This window comes from Myxine glutinosa, chromosome 2 (assembly GCF_964187855.1).
Source record: "Myxine glutinosa chromosome 2, kmMyxGlut1.1, whole genome shotgun sequence".
NCBI lineage: Eukaryota > Metazoa > Chordata > Myxini > Myxiniformes > Myxinidae > Myxine > Myxine glutinosa.
Window position 1 is genome coordinate 205,020,180 of NC_136262.1, and position 24,193 is coordinate 205,044,372.

Below are 24,193 nucleotides of genomic sequence, written 5' to 3' on the forward strand. Positions count from 1 at the left end.
TGAGAAGCAACGTGCCGATTCCATCTGGGGCGGAGCTAACGAGCCGAGGGCGTGTCACTCCCCGCCGGATATACGCGGCAACTTACCGGATGTGAGGTCAGATGCGCCTGAACTACGGAGAGCAGAGGACGCCACCCCCAGTGCGACGATACCTCCCCGCATCTTTGGACCGGACCGGACCGGGTCGATTCTGCCCTGAGCCCAGGTGCACCTGGAGCCATCGATTCTGCCTTTCCTTGCCATCAATCCCCGTGTGAGTCAGCCTTTTGTCCCGTTTATCTGTCGTCTGTTGGGGTTAATATAAGAGTGTGTCTAAGTGCCTGTCTTTCTATGATGTCCCTCTTGTAGTTGTAATCTAACCTTCCGCCATAATATAACCTCCTCCGGAGGTCTTGAGAACTGAACCCTTGGTGTCGTGTCATTTGAACCCCAGACGTTGTATCCTTTTCCTTCATTGACCTAGCGTAGCGCGACTCGGCAACGTTCGAGTATAATCGGGTAACTTGTGCAGACGTGGTCATACCAAACCGCTCGGTAAACTAACATCCACCACCGCGTCTGTAACAATTGGTGTCGAGGAGTGGAATTCGGACCCGGGACTAAATTTGTTAGGCCCAAACTTTGGGAGGTAGAATCGATCCGGAGCGCGTTTACTGCGCTCGACGAAATTATAACGGCGAAATTTGATTTTGTTATACGGAAATAAAAACCCGAATTTTGAAAGTCGCGCTATGGCAGACCAAGTCGGCTGGGGTCCGGTAGTGGAGAGTGAGGCAGGGTCGGTCCAGGACCAAATTGAGGGACGCGAGGAGAGCGAAGCAGCGAGGGTAGCAGACGCACAAAATGGCGCCTCGCTGGTCACCGCGCCCGCGACCGTGGCAGCGCCCCTGGTGGATTCGAACCTTTTCCTCCTGCAAATGAGGGCCCTTATGGAACAAATGGTGGAAATGAGGGCTGATAGTGAGCGGATGGGAAACCAAATGGGGGTAATGAGGGACGAAGCGAGGGGTACCAGTGAGGGGTTAGACAATAATTTTAAGGGATTAGACAAGAAATTTGGGAAGTTAGACAATAATTTTGAGGAGTTAGACAAGAAATTTGGGAAGTTAGACAATAATTTTGAGGGGTTAGACAACGGGATAAAAGAGGTGAGAAATGGGTTAATAGGGTTAGAAAACAGTATGGAAGGCAAATTGAGGGACATGAGGGACCAAGCGGAAAGGGAAGTTAAACAAATGGAGCAGCAGATAGAGGGGGTCAGAATGGGGGTAGAAACCAAACTGGATGCTCACAGGGAGGAAATGGAGCAGATGAGGGTGGCATCTGGGCAGGAGATGCAAGTGATGGGAGAGGAGATCAGAAGAGGAGTGAGTGAGGAGGTCGGAGGAGTGCGCGAGGTGGTGAGGCACTGTAAGGAGCGCATGGACGCGGAGGTGAGAAAGGGGACTGTAAAACTGCAAGGGGGTATAGAGGAGTTGACGCTGGGAGTAGAACAACTGACAGTGGGACAAAAGGAGTTGGGGGACCAGGTAAAGAAGAACACAGCGGTAATAGAGGGTTTAAAATCGACACAGAAGGAGATGAAAAAGGACGTAGGGGTAATTAAAAAAGAGTGTCAGACGGTACATGAGGACCTGACGAGGAAAATGGACAAGGTGGTAGAGGTGATGGAGGTTAAAGAACGGGAGGTGCGGGAGCACATAGAAAAAAATAAAGTGGAGTTAGAGGAAGAACTTAAAGGGGCGCACGAAGAGATGAAGGAGGTGAAGCAGAAATTAGAAGAAGTGGAAGAAGGGATGAGCGAAATTAAGAAGCGACGGAGAGAGGATAAGAAAGAGATAAAGGAGGAAGTAAAAGAATTGGTCCAAAGTCTGTGTTCGGATCGTGATGATGTGCTCATTAACCGGATGAGGGATTCGCAGGTGATGGAGGAGAAGCGAAGAGGAAGAGGACCCGGTGTAAGTGGTGACCAATATGGTCGTGCGTATGATGCGCCAGGGGATTTAAGAAGCTTGGGGGTCGAGATGGACCCGGGTGTTCGTGAGAGGCCGTTGGTGAAGTGTGCGACAGGTCTGGTGTGCGAAAAAGGAGGTGTGCGAGGAAGTCCGACTCTGGGGTGTGTGAGGAAAAAGTGTGTGCCAAGGAGTGAGGATGCTGGCGAGAGTGAGTCGGTCGTAGCGCGTGTGCGAGGGAGCACATGGAAGCGCGGTGTGGTAAGTGTTACAGAGGGTGTGACGGGAGAGTGTGCGCAGGAGTGTGCGCGAGAAAGGTGTGTGACGGACAGGTGCATGGGGAAAGAGTGCGATGTCAAAGGCAAGGAAGAATGCACACCAGTGGTGAGTGTTACAGAGGGTGTAACGGGAGAGTGTGCGCGAGAAAGGTGTGTGACGGACAGGTGCATGAGGAAAGAGTGCGCTGTCAAGAGTAAGGGTGAGTGCGCTGTCAAGAATGGAGGTGAGAGTAGTGAGAGTGACAAGGAGAGTGAGTTGGTTGTGACAGGTGAGCGAGGATGTACACCTGGGATGGAAGGATGCACACCTGGAATGGTAGAGCGTGAGTGGGAATGCACGCTGGAGTTGGTGGTGAGGCACGTGGTTGGGTGTGCGAATGAGAGCACACCTGTGATTGTCACAGAGGAGGTGACAGAGGAGGGGGCGCGAAGAGGTGTGTTGGTGAGGTGTGCGACCAACGAATGTGTGCCAAAGTGTTCGGTGGTCAGGTGTGTGACCAAGGCTGTGAGTGGAATGGGTGTACCTGGGTGTGTAAGGAAAGGTACGAGGAGCATGGAGACGGCTGGATGTGTGAGCAAGGAACGGGCTGCGGGGTGTAAGAATCCAGGTGAAGCATCGACGGTAACCAGGTTAGAGGTTAGGTCGACTTTTAGCCGAAGCGGGCCCTCGGTGCGTGCCGGGCCTCGCTTTGAACGGCCGCGTCCGTGCTCCACTAGGCGGAGCGGGCAGCTGGATAGGAAGGGTCGTCATGGCGACCACGTTTTGTTGAGACGTGCCGGCAGGTCGAGATCGGGACATTGGATGGCTCCACGCCGAGGTGGTGCGTGGGATCTCGGCCCTGGTAAACCTCCTTCCCTGCACCGAATGCGGGACGTGTCCAGCCGCTGGCACAGAACAACCCGCATTCATGGCTTGGCTTTACGAAGCCGGGCTTTGGACAGGAATTGGCGCACCGAGAGGTATTAGTGAGTAGCCTGGGTGATGAGGTTAGTGTTTTGGCCCCAAAATTAGAGAAAAACAAAATTTGATGATTGGCAAGGGATTGGCAGTAGTGATTGGCAGATGATGAGTAGGATTGGCAAATTTTTGATTTGTTGAAATTGGATGTGCAAAATTGGTAGTGAGCGATGGGCCCGGTGGGTAAGGGTGGCATCCTTGCCACCCTTCCCATAATGTGGGGCAAAGGAGCAATAGTTTATGGGGTGTATGGCAGTGAAAACTAGCCCGGGTGGGTTAGGTTATATTGATAGGGACCTAGAAGATGACAGTAGGTAACGTTAAGGTTAGTTAGTGACTGATACCTGTAGTGGGGACGCAGGTAGATTAGTATGGATGATAATGACGTGGGAGCGCAATAGTTTAAAGGGACGACTGGGAAGCGCAAGTTTTAGAAGGGAGTAGTTAGCTGAGATGATGCTGTATGTGTGAGAATTGAACAGGTGTGATTGCACAGGTGTGCAACTGGACAGGTGTGTGGAACAGTGTGTGAGTAGTGAGTGTGTGGATCAGCGCGAATGCGCTTGGGGAGAGAAGGGTGCAGGGGGCACCAGGTGTGAGAGCACAGGTGTGCAGGTACAGGTGTGTGGAGAGAGTTGGAGTAAGTGGTACGGAGTGGTGTGCATGGTGCGAAGGTGTGGATGGGGGAAGAGTGGACCCCTTTCACGGATATCCGGGGCGGGTAGTGTAAGTGTTAGGTAGAGGGTACAGGTAAATTGTGGGTGGATATTGGCATTTGTGGTGCGGGTGACAGAATGGTGTTGCGGATGGGTGCATTAGTGTCGTGGAAATGGCTGGGCGTGTAGCCTGTTAGTGTGTGTAGTTGGTTGGGCACTCCACCACTGTGAGGATGTCGGCCAGGTGAGGCCGCAGGTGGGCTCTGGGAGCCGGTAGTTGTGAGTGGGTGCCTGAGGATCCCGGGTGTGGATCGGGTAGCCCAGTGCCAGAGAGGGCACCGAGTGGGGAGAGCGCCAGAGGGCCTTCCCCAGGTAGTTAGGTTAGGGTGAGGAGCAGGTAAGCTCGGAGGCAACTGCAGTGGTGGAGGTGTGCAGGTGGGTAGACCCGCTGGGAGAGGTACACGCCACAGCCCAGAAATTGTGCGAGGGCACCGGGAGATGAATCGGGGGAGTGAGACCCCAAATTGAAAAGCACCACAGTTTGGCCAATGGGAATTGGTTTTTAGAACCCATAGTGTAAGAGGGCCAATGGTTTGGCCGGAGGAAGACCCCGGGTAGTGTAAAGTTGTAAAGTCATTTAGGAAATAGTTAGGATTGATGAACCTGTCGCACCATACGCAGCCACTTACCTGAGGTGATGATGATGACTCCACACCTGTGTTTTCTTTGTTCTGTGTGCAGGAAATGAGAATTGCTGTTGGATTTGTGAGACGCATCACGACGTGGATGAGACATTGGGGTGATTCCATCTCTCCCTCCCTAGGAGGGACTGATGATGAATTGGTAATGGCAAATTTTGATGTGCAGTTGGAGATGGCAAATTTTGATGAGAGTTGAAAATGGCAAATTTGATTGGTTAGGAGGGAGAGAAGACGAATTTGGTATATGGGAGGAACGGGGAAGACAGTAGGGATGTTTGTTGATTTGTAAAGTAGATGTTTATGGGTAGTGTTGTGTTTTGTGGATACAGTAAGGGGTAAGGGAGGGGCCATGTAGGTTACCTGGTGGGGGGGGGGGCGTACGGTAGGAACGTACCTGTCTCACCTGGTTCCCATGTGCCCCCAGTGTGCATTACCTTACATTGCGTGCACTTTTGCGCCCTTACCACCTTACTCACTTGTCTGCTTCTTTTGTCTCCCACCTCCGAGGATCTGGCTTTGGGGCAGAGAGAGAGGAGAGAGAGGTGCTGGCTACGCAGTTGTGGGCCTGCACTTTCGCTGCTTGCTGCTTGGATCGATACACCATATGGACCGCAATGTTTGTGGCCACCCACAATGGACCGCAGTTCTTTTGCGGCCAAGCACCACCCGTGGATGGACCTATGGGTCAACGTGGCACCTATGCCATACAGGTGAACCACTTTTAGTTGACACCACTGAAGGCCACAATATAGAAATGGACGCGGTTGGCGCCTTTCTTTATTTTTTGAAAGAGGCAAGAACACCAAGTGCACCACACGAAGGCAAGACCAGCGGCAGAACATCGGCCGGCTGTGACACCACCGGTGATTCATAAACACTTTATTGGTGCACCGGATGGTGCTGACTGTGTGAAGGGGTGGTGCTTTTGATGCTTGGAAGGGGTGCTCTGCACATTATTAAAGGCCGTAGGCCACAGAGCACTCGTGGGTTGGTGTATCGATGCTGGCATGCGTGCTCTCTCTATGCATAACATCTGCATGTGTCCCTCCAGAAACAGGTCCTGGATCGTAGTGTAAATAGCAGCGTAGTCTTGTAAATAATGCTCCCTACCGGCTGTATGTTTAGTTTGCGAATTCTTTCCGGATTCGGTTATCCTGTGGGTGTGTTTCTGTGAGGAGAAGGGTGCAACGTCGCAGGGGGACATATTTACTCATTTGTGAATATCTGTAAAACTGTCGCACTCAGGGTAGAGTTAATAGTAGAGGGAACTACATATGAGTGCCACACTAAAATAGGTAAAAATTTATCGGGTCGGGACGCCCCGAGGGTAGAGAAGGGTGCAATGTTGCGAATATGGCATTTGGCCTCCATATCCGCTTGTAAATATTCCCCTATTTCCCCAATACTCCCCAACTATCCCCAATCCCCCATTCCCTAGTCCCATTGCCTGTAAATAACACTCTGTAGAACCGACCTTCCCCTTTTTCCCCCATTAAATGTCGTGCCCAGGTCCACCGCATCTCACGTAGACAACTTTCGGACATCTTGCTAGTTATTCTTAGTCTATGTCAGTTAAGGACTCGTTTCCATTAATTCTGACTCTTCGTTGCACCAGAATGTGATTATATGTCACCAGTAGTGAGTTTAGGACCTTCCCATACCTCCTCCCATCTTCTTCCCCAAACAACAACTACAACAACAACTACAACAACAGAGGGGCGCGGCGCGGGGGGAGTGTGCGTCCTCACACCGGCTCGGTTAGCCGCCATGACCATGCGCTCCACGGGGTTACCACGAAGGGGCTCCTTGTCAGCCCCTCGTCAAGGGCGGAGCCGGTAACCCCCCCGCACGCACCCAATGAGAAGCAACGTGCCGATTCCATCTGGGGCGGAGCTAACGAGCCGAGGGCGTGTCACTCCCCGCCGGATATACGCGGCAACTTACCGGATGTGAGGTCAGATGCGCCTGAACTACGGAGAGCAGAGGACGCCACCCCCAGTGCGACGATACCTCCCCGCATCTTTGGACCGGACCGGACCGGGTCGATTCTGCCCTGAGCTCAGGTGCACCTGGAGCCATCGATTCTGCCTTTCCTTGCCATCAATCCCCGTGTGAGTCAGCCTTTTGTCCCGTTTATCTGTCGTCTGTTGGGGTTAATATAAGAGTGTGTCTAAGTGCCTGTCTTTCTATGATGTCCCTCTTGTAGTTGTAATCTAACCTTCCGCCATAATATAACCTCCTCCGGAGGTCTTGAGAACTGAACCCTTGGTGTCGTGTCATTTGAACCCCAGCCGTTGTATCCTTTTCCTTCATTGACCTAGCGTAGCGCGACTCGGCAACGTTCGAGTATAATCGGGTAACTTGTGCAGACGTGGTCATACCAAACCGCTCGGTAAACTAACATCCACCACCGCGTCTGTAACAATATAAACAGGAACTCTCAGGCACTCACCTATATATAAACAGGAACTCTCAGGCACTCACCTATATATAAACATGAACTTTCAGGCACTCACTTATATATAAACATGAACTCTCAGGCACTCACTTATATATAAACATGAACTCTCAGGCACTCACCTATATATAAACAGGAACTCTCAGGCACTCACTTATATATAAACATGAACTCTCAGGCACTCACTTATATATAAACATGAACTCTCAGGCACTCACCTATATAAAAACAGGAACTCTCAGGCACTCACCTATATATAAACAGGAACTCTCAGGCACTCACCTATATATAAACATGAACTCTCAGGCACTCACCTATATATAAACATGAACTCTCAGGCACTCACTTATATATAAACATGAACTCTCAGGCACTCACTTATATATAAACAGGAACTCTCAGGCACTCACCTATATATAAACATGAACTCTCAGGCACTCACCTATATATAAACATGAACTCTCAGGCACTCACCTATATATAAACATGAACTCTCAGGCACTCACCTATATATAAACATGAACTCTCAGGCACTCACCTATATATAAACAGGAACTCTCAGGCACTCACCTATATATAAACATGAACTCTCAGGCACTCACCTGTATATAAACATGAACTCTCAGGCACTCACCTATATATAAACAGGAACTCTCAGGCACTCACCTATATATAAACAGGAACTCTCAGGCACTCACTTATATATAAACATGAACTCTCAGGCACTCACCTATATATAAACATGAACTCTCAGGCACTCACCTATATATAAACAGGAACTCTCAGGCACTCACCTATATATAAACAGGAACTCTCAGGCACTCACCTATATATAAACATGAACTCTCAGGCACTCACCTATATATAAACATGAACTCTCAGGCACTCACCTATATATAAACATGAACTCTCAGGCACTCACCTATATATAAACAGGAACTCTCAGGCACTCACCTATATATAAACAGGAACTCTCAGGCACTCACCTATATATAAACAGGAACTCTCAGGCACTCACCTATATATAAACAGGAACTCTCAGGCACTCACCTATATATAAACATGAACTCTCAGGCACTCACCTATATATAAACAGGAACTCTCAGGCACTCACCTATATATAAACAGGAACTCTCAGGCACTCACCTATATATAAACAGGAACTCTCAGGCACTCACCTATATATAAACAGGAACTCTCAGGCACTCACCTATATATAAACAGGAACTCTCAGGCACTCACCTATATATAAACAGGAACTCTCAGGCACTCACCTATATATAAACAGGAAATCTCAGGCACTCACCTATATATAAACAGGAACTCTCAGGCACCAATGAAAGTTTCACGAATATCTGTTCAGCCACACAAAGACACAGACAAAGTTATGGTATTAGTCTAGTCACTCTAGTGGGTAGCAGGGGGGGTCTGTGCACCCCCCTGAAATCAACTTCTAATCAATGCCTCTATATCAGAAAAAATGCGTAGAAAACGATTAGCTATGTTAAAAAATTCAAAAAGTGTCCCACGTATCACTTTAATGCAAATTTATGCAAATTAGTGTCGCCATTACAGAAAAATACAATTTTCACTATATCTCAACCAATACTGCAGATAACGGCACAAATAAGATATCTAGACCCATTTTGAGGGTCAAGGATCATGATTAAACAATTCTTGAAGTGACCAGATGTCTCCATGACGTCATAATATGCAAATTAGGGCATCCATTAGCGAAAAATCTCTTCGAAAAATCTCCAGATGGTTTTTTTCACCAAGACAAACAAAGCCGCCATTCTGCACTACCTTCTGGAAGACACCACCCCAGAAGTTCTACCATACCCTGAGGCCCTATTCATTCAAGACGGCATGGCACTGCTCCATGTTCTTTACAACCTTCCCCGACGTGGGGTGAGATATGTCTTCAAGTGCTCGATCAGATGGTGGCCAAGAAACACTTCTTGTTCTCAACACAGTTGCCATCCGGAATCCATCAAAGCCCAGGAGAGGTTGAGTCGCGGCAGCTCAGAAAAGATCGTTGCAGCTGGACCAGCAACCAGGAAGCCATACAATTTCAAGACATTCCTTGCAAATGATGACAACAAAAAGCAGCTCTGCCAGCTTCTGCTGCGAGTACGGAGTAGTCAACAAGCCGTTTCGAGGCTGGAGAGAACTGACATGGCAGCGCTGATCGTGGAGGGGAGAACCCATCTACTCATCTCATCAAATGGCAAGGTGAGTTAAAAGCTTAAATACTATTTCAAGAAACCGAAAAATAAAAGCATGAACCTATGTATCTCCTTCATTCATTACCTTAGCTAAAACAATCGAGTTAACCCATCTCCTTATTGATAATTGTCTGTACTCTCACATCCTTATGTGTGAGGTATCCTGCTTTCTTTCATATCAAACTGCTTTTCACAAAATTCAATGCCTTTTTATGTTTCAGGTTGAAGTGCGTGAGCTCCCCACGATCTACAGCAATCAGGAAGAGACAGATACAAGGGTGGTGCTGTACCTTCATCACGCAGCCGCCCTCGGCTACAAGAATGCTGTGGTCAGAACCCCTGACACGGATATCTTTGTGATTCTACTCTACCACGCCCACACCATCAAGCTCACTATATACCTGGATACAGGATCAGGAAAGTATCGACAGCTACTCAACCTCTCTGAGCTTGCAGAATCCTACGGAGAAGATTACTGTGCCACACTTCTTGGGTTTTACGTGTTCACTGGAGAGGACTGCACCAGTTCCTTCAAAGGCAAGGGGAAGGTGGGTCCCCTGAAAAAGCTGGAGAAGAACCCCAGGTTTCAGAAGGCCTTCAGGCAACTCGGTGATGACTGGAACATCAAGCCTCAGGTTCCGCAGCAGTTGGAGCAGTTCACTTGCCTGATGTATGGACAGAGTCGCGAGTCTTCTGTGGACGTCATCCATACGAAGCTGCTGCGGAAGATGATGGGGGAGGACAAGAAACTTACATCAAAATCTAAGGTGGACCTGGCTCGCCTTCCTCCCTGCCATTCTGCACTGAGAGCCACACGTCCAACGTGTAAACCACCGTGTTGCACTGTACAAGCGAGCTCATGAACCCTTCATAGAAAAGCCAAAACCCTACAGTGAAGGACAGGGATGGACGCTGACTGATGAAGGACTGTTGGAACGGTGTGGTCCTGTGGTCCTGTCCTACCAGCTTCTCTGGTTGATCTACTGGACTGTGGAGATCATGAAGAGGCGGACAGCGAAGATGAGGAAGAAGAAGAGGACGAGTTTGACTTTGATGATTTCATTGAAAGCGAGGATGATGAATGATGGATGTGGTAAAAGTCATTTGGTCACAAATATAGCACCAGTATGTTAAAATTGCCATCAAAAGTCCCTCCTAATGTGTAACGTTGACCTAGATATAGTGACAAATCAAATTCTTGGTATTACAGGCACTTAAGAATTTGCAGGTTAACATGTTACCATGTATACATTTACTTTATCTTTGAGTGCTTTTTGTAATTATCCTTGACCCTCAAAATGGGTCTAGATATCTTATTTGTGCAGTTATCTGCAGTATTGGTTGAGATATAGTGAAAATTGTATTTTCCTGTAATGGCGACACTAATTTGCATAAATTTGCATTAAAATGATACGTGGGACACTTTTTGAATTTTTTAACATAGCTAATCGTTTTCTACGCATTTTCTCTGATATAGAGACATTGATTAGAAGTTGATTTCAGGGGGGTGCACAGACCCCCCTTCTACCCACTAGACAACATGTGTCCCAAGAACAAGAGAATAACATGTGAAATGGATAAATTCCTTTTTGTTTTAAATGCCATTACATTTTCGACTCATTCATTTGTAAAAGAAAATGAAATTGAATGAATGATGAAGGAATGAGAGAGGAATATGATTGGCTAGAGTTAATACCTCGGTGAGCTGTGGGCTGTGGGAGTGCTGCATTTCAAGGTACTCTCCTCCGAGTCAAAAATGCACTTTCCTTAAAACTGTTTGTAAACTTCTCATTTATAAAACGCTATTTTGATGGAGTACTGCTCTCCCCTCTGGGCTGGCTGCCCTGCCTCACATCTTGCTTGACACAGTGAAAACTCTTGCTTTTAGCTCATAGACGAGCCTCAATTCTGTATACAAAAACGAAAAAACACGAAGGTCTTTAAGATCATTGGAATCTCCCACATTGAAGCTGAGTCTATGGGCCTGTCACTTCACCATCATAGACAGGTCGGAGGTCTCTCTGTCTTCTACCACCTCCTTTCTGGCCTTGCACCCTCTGCACTTTCCAGGCTTCTGTATCCATCTTGTTGATCCCATGAATACTCTACTGTCCCATATTCTTCCCCACTCCCATTGTTTGCCCAGTTCTGCCTCTATCTTGGTCTTCAACTCTGCTGTTGGTGTCCCCCCTCTCTTGACTGTTCCTTTTGCAAAATAGGCTACATCCTCATCCGTTCAGTGTTCTAGCTCTTCCATGAGCCTCGACTATATGTATACAAAAACAAAAGAGGAAAAACATCTTCTGCCCAGCTTTGTAAAATGAATTAAAGGCAAAATAATGTATTTGTTTCACTGTTGCCAGAAATGAAAAATATCCTGCAATTGATTTAACACTATTAGTTTGACAATAACATTCAAAGGAATACATCATTTTAATGTTTTTCATGGATATTACTTGGATAATCTGATAGAAATCTTAAATACCAATGAATATATCTGGGAACTATGGAGGGCTTGCATGGTAGCTAAAAGGTGTGTGACTCATCATTGAACTGTTTGGCCTGGGTTCGAATCTCGACCCAGCTAAAAACAGACACCCTGGTGCCATGCCAGCCATGCCAGTTCGGATAAAAGTTAAGCAGGAAGACCTAGCTATATTCATGCCTAGCTCACCGGTTGGTGTAAGACTAAAATTTAAAATTAAAAACTAAAAAAATGTAACAAAAAAAAAAAGAAGAAAACTTCACAAGACAAATTATGTCCGGGAAACTTCACAAGAAGGTGGGAATAATTGGGCGTCATTGAAGAGGTAGTAGTAGTGAACCATGGATTCTTGCAAAAAACCCAAATTTTCCAATGCCACATTCAGCCACCTTAAAAAGTCTTATTCTTATTCAAAAAGTGCAAGTTAATATTTCACACCGTTAACCTGAATCTATGTATCGTCCCTACAAAGCAGATGGAAACTGGCTTCAACTTCTCCGAAACAGAAAACTGGCTTAAACTTCTCCGAAACAGAAAAGGAAGTTCACAAACTTTAAACAATAACCCTGTGGCTGAAAATTTAAATTCTCCTTTATAATTTGATATTTGTGCATAGAAAAAAATATATTTGACACTGTATCCACAAAATCCATGTCCTTTCTTGCCTAAAAACTAGTCATCATCCTCCATGAACTGCAGTCTTTAGAGGAAGTTGGGGCTGCCAAAGCAGCTGGGTGGTTTCCTGTTGCCTTCACAAAAGTCAGTAAGGTCAGGAATTTTGTAATTTGTTCAGGGTGCCGTTAATAGCTCGCCTACTCTTCACGATAGACCGTGGAATATTTAACGTCCAACGACAACCAATGCGAAGAGATAGGGTCCCTCCAACTCAACATTATCCCGATGAATGGCACCGACATTGATGCCTCACTCAAATCACATAATTTTATTTTGCTGCACAGATTATATTGATTCAAAACGGTTTGATGAATGTTTAGGATGTCTGAAATTGTTTACATTGTGGCGGACACGAAAGCACTGACGTGGTGACATCACCCCGCACACCAAGTGGGGAAGGGCCACGCCAGGGAGAGTGCTGCAGTTTGAGTACTTTCAATAAACTCTTTTATGAACCGCGTTGTCCGCTTGCTCCTTGCGTAAGCATTAGCGCGCGCAGCATCGCGCTTTATATGGTGACCTCGACGTTGGATCTGCCGTAGCGATCCTTCCGAACACGACGCCATTGCAATGGCAAACGACAAGGCAATGGCGATTAAACTTCCCGAATTTTGGGAGGCCCAGGCCGAAGTCTGGTTCGTTCAAGCCGAAGCCCGATTTCAGCTTCGGCGCCTCACCGGCGACGACACGCGCTACTGCCACGTCGTCGCCTCCCTCGGGCCCGGCACGGCCGCTCGAGTTGTGTCCGTCCTTCGCCACCCACCGGACGGCCACAAGTACGAGGCACTCAAGCGGCTACTCCTAGCCACGTTCGGCCTCACGGACGACGCACGGGCCGACCGCCTCCTGGATCTCCCCGAGCTCGGCGACACGCGCCCGTCGGTCCGAATGGACCATATGCTGTCACTGTTGGGCGACGAAGCCCCCGGTTCTCTATTCCGGGCGCTTTTCCGTCGCCAACTTCCAGCGCAGGTTCGCCTCGCGTTGGCCGGGACCGGGCTAACGGAACCCCGAGCATTGGCAGCCGAGGCGGACAGGTACTTCGCGGCTTCGGATACGCGGGCGAGAGTCGGTGCGGCCGTCACGGACCTCGAGGCTGATGCTGCTGATGCTGCTGATGATGATGATCCACAGCATCAGCTTACACAGCATACGCAGCATGCTGATACGCCCCTCGTGACCGCCGCCACGCCCCGCCCACCGCCGCGGCGAAAACCGCCACCGCGGGGAAAACCGCCAACCCCACCGGCCTGGCGGAGCCAGCCACACTCCTCCAGCTCCACCACCTGGTGCTGGTTCCACGCCAAGTTTGGCCACGAGGCTCGGCAATGTCATCCGCCATACTCTTTCAACAGGTCGGGAAACGCCCGGGCCGGCGCTCAATAGTGGCGATGAGCGCCGGCTGTTCGAGCAGCCTGCTGTTCATAACGGACACCTTATCGGGGCGCCGTTACCTGTGCGACACGGGAGCGCAGGTGAGTGTCGTTCCCGCCGGTACGTCAGACAAGCACGCCGTGGGCGGGGGGCCCGCGCTGCTTGCCGCATACGGGACGCCCATCCGTACGTACGGAAAACGCTGCCTCTCTCTGCGGTTCGGAGGGCAGGTTTTCCGATGGACGTTCGTCACCGCCGACGTGCCCATGGCACTGCTTGGCGCGGACTTCCTGTGCGCTAATGGGCTCCTGGTCGATGTAAAGCGCAGACGGCTTGTCCAGGCCGAGACGTTCAGCTCGCTCGCTTGTGCGCTGCCCAGCTCGTCGAGCAGCTCAACGAGCGACTTGCCAAGCAGCTTGCCGAACGGTTCGGTTCCGGCCACGTTGATCTGTACGCTTCCGGCAGCGGACGCATTCACCCGCCTCCTCGCCGGCTTCCTGGCCCTCACGCGGCCCACCTTCTCGGCGGGGGCCGTCAAGCATGGGGTGGCCCATCACATCCCCACCGTCGGGCCACCGGTCTACGCCCGGGCACGCCGCCTCGAGCCGACGAAGCTGGCGGTGGCAAAAGTGGCGTTCGCTACCCTGGAGCGACTCGGCATCGTTCGGCGCTCAGAGAGCGCTTGGGCGTCGCCGCTGCACATCGTGCCGAAGCCCGGCGGGGGGATGGCGACCGTGCGGGGACTATCGCCGTCAAAATGACGCCACCACTCCCGACCGCTACCCCGTCCCCCACATTCAGGACTTTTCCGCCCGTTTGTCGGGCATGTCCTTCTTCTCGAAGGTGGACCTCATACGCGGCTACCATCAGGTCCCCGTCAGGCTGGAGGACGTCCCGAAGACGGCGGTCATCACGCCATTCAGACTCTTCGAGTTCCTGCGGATGCCCTTCGGTCTGAAGAATGCGGCTCAGGCGTTCCAGCGACTGATGGACAGCGTCCTGCGCGACTTGGATTTTGTCTACGTCTACCTGGACGATATCCTCGTCGCCAGCGCATCCCGCGAAGAGCACCTACGCCACCTCCGCACGCTCTTCGAACGCCTGGGCCAGCATGGCCTGATTGTGAACCCCGCAAAGTGCCGGTTCGGCGCCGCCATAATCGATTTTCTGGGGCACCGTGTCACCAGGCACGGAGGCGTCCCCCTGCCGGCCAAGGTGGAGGCGGTGAAGGGGTTTCCACGCCCCCGCACGATCAGAGGGCTGCAGGAGTTCCTGGTCATGGTGAACTTTTACCATCGGTTCCTGCCCCGTATTGCCCAGCTCCTGCGCCCCCTGCACGAAGCTCTCCGAGGTAAGCCGGGCAAAGGCGACGTTACCTGGACCGAGCAGATGGACACGGCGTTCACGGGCACGAAGCTCACCTTGGCTAACGCCACCATGCTCGCGCACCCGGTGCCCGATGCCCCGATCGCCCTCACCACCGACGCCTCGGGCTACACGGTGGGCGCGGTGCATGAGCAATGGGTGCGTGGAGCTTGGCAACCGCTGGCGTTCTTTAGCCGGCAGCTTCGCCCGCCCGAACGCCGTTACAGTACCTTCGACCGCGAGTTGCTCGGGCTTCACTTGGCGGTCAGGCACTTCCACCATCTGCTCGAGGGCCGTGCGTTCACGGCCTTCGTCGACCACAAGCCGCTGATCTTCGTGATGGGCAAGGTCACCGAGCCGTGGTCGGCCCGGCAGCAGCGTCACCTCTCGGCCGTGTCCGAGTACACGACGGACATCCGGCACGTCGCGGGGAAGGACAACCCGGTGGCGGATTGCCTTTCCCGGGCCGTCGCCCACGCAGTCCACCTCGGCATCGACTATGCCCGGATGGCAGCGGACCAGGCCGCTGACACTGAAGTCCAGGCCTTGCGGACCGCTGTCACGGGCCTCCGCGTCACCGAGGTGTCGTTTGACGGCGCGGGCACGGCCCTCTTGTGCGACGTCTCCCTCGGGCGTCCTCGCCCCATCGTGCCCGCAGGCTGGCAGCGCCAGGTGTTTGACGCCATCCACGGCCTGTCCCACCCGGGCGCGAGGGCCTCCCAAAGGTTGATCGCCGACAAGTTCGTCTGGCATGGCCTCCGGAAGGCCGTCCGCGGCTGGGCTAGGACGTGCCTCGCGTGCCAGCGCGCCAAGGTGCACCGGCACACCCAGGCCCCGTTGGCCCCGTTCACGATGCCGGAACGCCGGTTTGACCACGTCCACGTGGACCTGGTGGGACCTCTGCCCCCCTCGCGGGGTTTCACCCACGTCCTCACCATGGTGGACCGCACCACCCGGTGGCCGGAGGCCGTGCCCTTGGCGTCGACGACGGCGGCGGATGTCGCACAGGCTTTCATCGCCACCTGGGTCGCCCGGTTCGGCGCCCCCTCAGACATCTTGTCCGACCGCGGCCCCCAGTTCACCTCGGAGCTCTGGGGGGCGGTCGCGCAGGGGCTCGGGGTCCGGCTGCACCGAACCACGGCCTACCACCCCCAGGCTAACGGCCTGTGCGAGCGCTTCCATCGCGCCATGAAGGCCGCGCTCCGGGCCACCCTCCGCGACGGCGGCTGGGCCGACAGGCTCCCCTGGGTCCTGCTGGGCCTCCGGACGGTGCCCAAGGAGGACCTGCGCGCATCCGCGTCGGAGTTGGTCTTCGGGCAACCGCTGCGGGTGCCGGGCGAATTCCTCCCCGACTCCACGGCACCATGGTCCGCGGCACAGCAGCGCTCCGCTCTGCAAGAGACCGCCAAGAGGTTCGCCCCGGTGCCAACGGCATGCCACGGGCAGCCACCGACGCACGTCGCCCCGGAGCTTCGCACGGCGGAGTACGTCTTCGTCCGCCACGATGCCCACCGGACACCACTGCGGCCCCCGTACGACGGGCCTTTCCGCGTGCTGGAGACCGGGGCGAAGCACTTCACCCTGGACATCGGCGGTACTCCTGACCGCGTTTCTGTAGACTGCCTGAAGCCGGCCCACCTCGACGTGGACCATCCACCGCCAGTGGCCCGACCCCCGCGTCGGGGCCGCCCCCCTGCGGGCGGACCCCCGGCACTGCCCAGCCCCGTCGCCACGCCGCCCCCCGGTCTTGCAGCCGGAGGCATCCCAGATGGCATCCCTGCATCCCAGACGCCGCCAGTCGCCAGGGGGCGCTTCGGCCGGGTCATCCGTTTGCCCCGCAAACTGACCCTTCAGGTGCGCGGGGATTCTGGGGGGGCGCGTGTGGCGGACACGAAAGCACTGACGTGGTGACATCACCCCGCACACCAAGTGGGGATGGGCCACTCCAGGGAGAGTGCTGCAGTTTGAGTACTTTCAATAAAGACTCTTTTATGAACCGCGTTGTCCGCTTGCTCCTTGCGTAAGCATTAGCGCGCGCAGCATCGCGCTTTAACATTCAAATTATAAGCTGTGGGTGCTGGGCACACACGTTAAAACAAAGGTAGGCCACAACGCTTTGGGTTCACTCGAGCTCTTTATTCGTTGCTCACTCATCAGCACTGACTCGCTCGGGGCTGTGAGCCCGCGTGTATATCTCGAGGCCACCCCTCACCTGGGCGTCGCCGACGCCCACTGGTGCACGGAATTACGTCACTGCGCCAGCGAGCCATCGTGTCCGCCACAAAGCTATGATTATCCTGGAACAGCCTTCTTGTCCACAGTCTTTTGAATAAAGAATGTTCCAGGCAGCTTACCAACATTCAGAGGTTTAAAATCACTTTTTCTTTATTATAAAACACTCAAAGTGGGATGGTAAAAAACCTTGCTTTCCCTCACATAAATCCACCATCCATAGAGAGGTCAACTTGTAGCAGCCGCTCCAGCGGATATGACGCGGAGATCATGCGGAGATGACGTAACATGAGCGGAGCATGAATATGCATGAGGCAAACACGGGTGAAGCACCAAATGTGCATTACATTCAAAGTCAGTTACAGCACAAAGTTCTTGTATGTCTGCAGTCCAGTGGCAGGTACAGAACGGTGCGCACCATTCAATATTCTCTTCGTGTGTGTGTTAATTATGCGTGTGTGACGTGTAGCCTACAGGATACGCGCGTGCGCTATGTGAACGACTTCACTAACGCGCTCGACGTAGGGTGTTTGTGTTTGGTCAACACCCCTCATCAAGCGCGTCAGTGGACTCGTCCACCCGATAATGCTGAGCACCGAGGTACTTGGTCAATGCGGGGTTGCAGGTTGTATCGTATCACTAACTTTGCCTTAAGCCAACATGAGTGAGTGTCATGGAAGATCTGAAAAAGATGAAAATTACGGACTTCTTTTCGTCCATCAGCGCGACGACCATACCATGTATAACAACAGATGAGGCACAACAGCCACCGGGTAGACCTACAGCAGCAGCAGTATAAACCGAGGCCCGACCAGAGGTACGAGTACAAAGTAATGAAGCAACCGCTTCTTCCGATCCACTTGACAATACTGATGTCTCCAAAAGTAACTGATGCAACAAATAACAAATCGGTCCCTGCATTTTGGATGTCTCGTCTTGGTTGGTTGGCATGTCTCATCTCAACTTGGCTGCGCCTGGATGGCTTTGAGAGTTGTGGAGTAGCAGCTGAAACCCGAATCCTATCCAGGTTCCTCCTGATGACTCCATCTTTGCTCTTTACTTCTTCTGGTTCCTTCTGATGACTCCAATGCAGTATTTGGTTTTCCGTTTCATTGAAAGGTTTGAGAGTTGCAGAGTAGCAACTGAAACCCAAATCCTATTCAGGTTCCTCCTGATGACTCCATCTTTGCTCTTTACTTCTTCTGGTTCCTTCTGATGACTCCAATGCAGTATTTGGTTTTCCGTTTCATTGAAAGGTTTGAGAGTTGCAGAGTAGCAACTGAAACCCAAATCCTATCCAGGTTCCTCCTGATGACTCCATCTTTGCTCTTTACTTCTTCTGGTTCCTTCTGATGACTCCAAGCAATATTTGGTTTTCCGTTTCATTGAAAGGTATTCAGCCCCTGCCAGCTTATGATGTCGGTGATATTGTGGTGGGCAATGTTTGCATCGAATCGCTTCCGAGTGATGAGAAAATCAAGTACTTAAATGAGTATCACTGTCACGCAAAATTTTGATTCCCTGTGTGTTCAACGGATCAAACATAAACGACAAAATCGTTCAAATGTGCTGAATTTTCACAAGGAGTGGCTCGATCGTTACAAATTTACAGTTCTGTACTTGGAGGTGGGATGTGTGAGTTCTGTGTTATGTTCCCTTCTAAGAATGGTCAAATCAAGTGAGGGGTGCTTGTCCGATCGCCCTTAACCATCCTATGGAAAGCAACTGGTACACACGATGTAATGGTGATGCACAGCTCACTGAACTATCATAAACAAGCTATGCTTGCTGCTAGTAATTTGATGGTAAGTGTCTGAAATCCGACCAGAGGATACCATAACCTTATTTCCGAGCAAAGCAAATTGAACGATGAAAATAAAAACCTTCACATTCTGTAGCAAATTGTCGGTGTGGTGCTGCTCTGCCATCGGCAGAACATAGCACTCACGCTCAGGGGTCATCGGGAAGACAATTCACTGAAATGTAATGATGTCTCAAAACAAAGGAAATTTCCTATCTATTTTGAGTCACATTGCCAAAACATCATATGGCAGCATCTGCTGAGTGGCAACAGGAATGCTTGCTGTTGGAAGACCATCCAGAACGAGGTGATAAAGATCATTGGTGGCCAGATTAGAGACAGGCTGATGAAGTGTTTAAAGGAGGGAGGATTTTTCACCATCAGAGGCGATGAGGTAACCGTTGGGCCAGGGAAAAACGCATGGAACTGCAGAAACTTCCAAGAACGCAGGAAATTCCATCTCCGACGATTAATTTTTCAAAATTTCCTGGGGGAGAACCCCCAGATCTCCTCAAGCGACCCCCACCCTGGTTCGACACTATGACTTCATGCCCTCCCCCCCCCCACCCCCCCCCCCCCATCTTGAAATTCCTGGATCTGCCCCTAGGGTCGGGCGACAATAAATGAATGAACTCAAAGGCCAAAAGCTTTTGAAAAACTGTAGGTTGTAGCTGAAGCACATTAAAATATAAAACTGATAACTTTTCATTAACTTTTAGGGTATGAATCATTAACTCACCTTTCATATAAGTTTTGAATCTTTCGTACACGCAAACTAATGCAAAATCGAACAAAGGCTTCTACCAACGATTGTTTTTTGAGAAAAATAACGTTTTTGATGGGAAGTTTTGGACACCGTGATACTTTAAAAGTTACATCTGGAGTTTATCCAGTTATCGGTATCGGTAAAGTAATCCTTAGGCATTTCATCAGGGAAGTGATTATGGAAAGTATAAATTGACATCAAAAGGCAGCTGTTGTTTGCACTGCTCCTCCCGATGTGAAGCTTATCAAACAATTTCACCATTTTTACAACAAGGGGCCTTTGAGACTGGTTTTTATCATTGTTGCGTAATCATTGTTGTGTAAGTTTTATCAAAAATCATTGTTGTGTAAGTTTGCCACTCAACCTGACGAGGCCATTGAGTGCTGTTTACAATCTTGAGAGTCGCACCTTTATTCTCAGTTCCCATAGGTTATCAGTATTTTGTGCTTTTTCTTCTTTTTCTTTATTTTTCTTATCAATGTGAAATATATACAGATGTGTATCATACGTGCTTTGCAGCAATGCGTGAGGATCCAACGACACATCCGTCAGCTTGAAGAACATCGATTCCCCCAGACAGCTCTCCGTGTCGCATGAGGAAAACGTTACAAACGTTGGCACATGCTAGAGAGAGTGAACGAGGGAGGGGTGGGGGGAAGAGGGAGAGACAGAACACAATTTACACAAGTTAGGAAGAGGAGGGACAGTTATTAATAGTGGTAGTGGGATTGCAAAAGAATATCACTTATTATAAAGAGCTAGAGTAATTTATTGCGAGATAATAGGTTACAAAAATAAAACAGTTTGAACAGGTAGTTCATTCACTTCTTATTGGAGGCTCACTTTATCGCCCTGCTATACCTGCAATGTAATAGCACAGGCAGTTTGCAGTTAATGTCCACTTTCCAGGAAATTCAACTCAGAGATGAGAACTTGGAGACTCATCCATTAACAATTAAGTTGCATTACCAAATCACAAATAAAACAAAACAAACTAGAACGACTCTCTTCGACGTCACAATGTCGACTGATATGCCTCCGCCCACATTATTACATCATCATAATACTTGTACCAAGTTTGCTTTAAATCCATTCAGCTATTCTCAACTTATCACATTTTTACCTGGCATGACCTTTGACCTTTGACCTCTTGCCCCCAAAATTTAATCAGTTCATGTTTACATCATTATACATACCTGTACCAAGTTTTAATTTGAATCCCTTCAGCTGTTCACATGTTATTGCATTTTTACCTGACATGACCTCTGACCTTTGACCTCGGGACCCCAAAATCTAAGCAGTTAACCTTTACATCATTATACATATGTGTACCAAGTTTGAATTAGATCACTTCAGCCATTCTCAAGTTATAGACCTATTACAAACTTTGACCTTTGACCTCTTGATTCCAAATTCTAATCAGTTAACCTTTACATCATTATACATACCTGTACCAAGTTTGAATTAGATCACTTCAGCCGTTCTCAAGTTTTAGACCTATTACAGACTTTGACCCCAAAGTCTAATGAGTTAATCATTACATCAGTATACATACCTGTACCAAATTTGAATTAGATCACTTCAGCCGTTCTCAAGTTATAGACCTATAAGGACTTTGAACTTTGTACCCCAAATTCTAATCAGTTCATCTTTACATAATTCTACATAAATGTACCAAATTTGGTCTTTATCGCGGTATCAGGATTTTTACCTAACATGACCGTTGACCTTTGACCTCATGACCCCAACATCTAATCAGTTCATCCATACCTCATTATACATACCCGCACCAAGTTTGACTAAGATCTCTTCAGCCATTCTCAAGTTATCACGGTAACGAAAACCTATCACGGATGGACAGACGATGGACGGACAACCTGAAAACATAATGCCTCCGGCGACTTCGTCAATGGAGGCATAACACACTTTGCCATGTTACATTTAAAACAAAGAGCAATCAGAGATTGCAGACCCTCGCCAGGATGTGTTTTCAGTGGTTTTTAAGGCTTTTGTGTTAAAAACAAATATGGTGGCCGAAACACGCGACCGATGATGTCATTAAATTTTTTTTCTCCACCAATTTATCCGTAAATGATGCTGAAGAAATTTCATCTTGATCGGATGAAGTTTTGTACTTGTCGAATTATGACGTCATAATGGAGGCACCTATGACATCAGCATTAGCATATTTTATTCCCCATGGAGAGTTCTTTACAAGGAGCCATGTCTCAATATTTTCTATGCAGTGCTTTCGGAGATATAGAGGTGCAAAGTTTTTCTGTTTTTCCAAGATGGCACACATACTACGTGATCTATGACGTCATAATTATCATTTAAAAAAATTATACAGGTGGAGTTTCACCTATGGTAGAAATTTCCTGTCAATCGGACCAACGGTTGCCGAGAAAATCATATTTATTCTGTGTGGACAAACAGACAAACAAACAGACAGACAAACAGACAGACAGACAAACGGACCCAAATGCAATACCCTCTCCTCCTGCGAGGATAAAATAGCATAATAACAATACAATTAAAATTATTATTACCTTAAAACTAATAACTAGTAATAACTAGTAACTAGTAACTAGTATTACTTGATAATAATAACAATACAATTAAAATTATTATTACCACCACCACCAAAAGGTGGACAGAGGTTATGTTTTCACTCCTGTGTATCTATCTGTCTGTAGGCAGGATATCTCAAAGAGTTATGAACAGATTCAGATTAAACTTGGTGCTCAGGTTGGGAACAACTTTCCAAAGTTGTGGAGGTAGTCACAACTGAGAAACCTATTGATTTTGAGGTCAAAAGTCATCTTAATGTCAAGTTTCTAAAATCGTCATTTTTCAACCGATTGACTTGAAAGTTAAACAGGATTTGCATATTGGTCACTGAATTGGGAAACAAACTACTTATGAGGTCAAAAGATCAAAGGTCAATCAAAAGATCCAAGGTCAACTCAAGGTCATATTTCTTAAATCATCAAATTTCATCTGAAAAATAATCAATTTTCATCCAATCGACCCGAGCTTTGATTAAGATCATCAATTTAAATCTTACTGAAATGGCCAATTTGATGTATCCACGGCAAATTTTTTGGAGGGCACTCACAGCACTCCATGACAGCACTCAATGGCCTCGTCAGGACTTTGCAAGTGTCGTGCTCTGCATGACATCTTTCTTCTTTGTTTGTCTGTCTGTATATCAATTGCCTACAGGTCACGATTTTAAACCGATCTTCATGAAACCTCACAAAATGGTAGAGTTGGTTATAAGCAAGAAGTCTATTCATTTTGAAGTCAAAAGGTCAAAATGTCAACATAGGCCAAAGGTCAACATCCTTGTCAAATTTCTAAATTCACCAATTGTCATCTAATTGACTTGAAATTTGAAGAGGCTTTACATTTCAGGTCACTCAATCAAACCACCAATTATTTTTGAGGTCAACAACGGCCAAAAGGTCAACATAGACCACATTTCTAAAACCCTCAATTTTGAACCAAATGACTTGAAATTTGAGGAGGATTTGCATATTTGGTCATTTAATTGAACCACTAATTATTTTTAAGGTCAAATTTGCTTAATGGATTTCGCAAGTATCGTGCTATGCACGACATCTTTCTTGTTTATTTGTTTATAAATAATGTCTGTTGCAGTTAACAGTTAAAGGTGATAGTTTGCCATTTGAAAAGTGTAAGAATGATGCTGATAAATATATACTATATATGATGATGTCAAATCAAGTGTATACAAAGGAAAGTGACTACAAACAATGACTGTTTTAAAAACAGCATTCAAAACCATTTCATTTACAATTATGTTCAGATATAATAGGATACAAATATTTTAGGACAGCCCTAATAAGTCAGCCAGGGTTGAAAATGTAGAGTTAAAATATACATGCAAGTTAAAGATATTATTACAAAACTGCCCTTATTTATTCGAAAAAAATGCACTGGACCAAAATAAAGAATTGTGTTGAAAGATTTTACACTGTGAATGGCCGTCATCTAAGGATGAAAACTAATAGGATAGTGCTTTGCCATCATTATACATACCTCACATGTCATCATGCCTGGAAAAATGCAAGCATTCATACTATTTACAACACATTTGGACAACTAGAAGAAACACAATACAGCAAATTTGAAGGTTTCATGAGAAAAGACAAGACTGAAGAGGGTCACATGGTAATTGTGACATATATATATATATATATATGAATGATCGTTTTAAGGCCATTTTCCCCGTTAGAGT

At 48.6% G+C, this 24,193-nt stretch overlaps 1 protein-coding gene across 3 annotated transcripts in view; it reads right to left on the bottom strand.

Annotated features, from left to right (window-relative positions):
* The window catches only part of SFXN5 (sideroflexin 5), a 548,869-nt gene that overhangs the window by 242,620 nt on the left and 282,056 nt on the right, over nucleotides 1–24,193 (bottom strand). For all 3 annotated transcript variants that reach the window (XR_013622453.1, XM_068106421.2, XM_068106422.2), the window contains one exon: nucleotides 20,438–20,553. Coding sequence is in view for 2 of the 3 variants with exons in the window: in XM_068106421.2 (XP_067962522.2) it covers nucleotides 20,438–20,553 (116 nt within the window). In the remaining variant the exon portion in view is untranslated. The remainder of the gene's footprint in view (nucleotides 1–20,437; nucleotides 20,554–24,193) is intronic.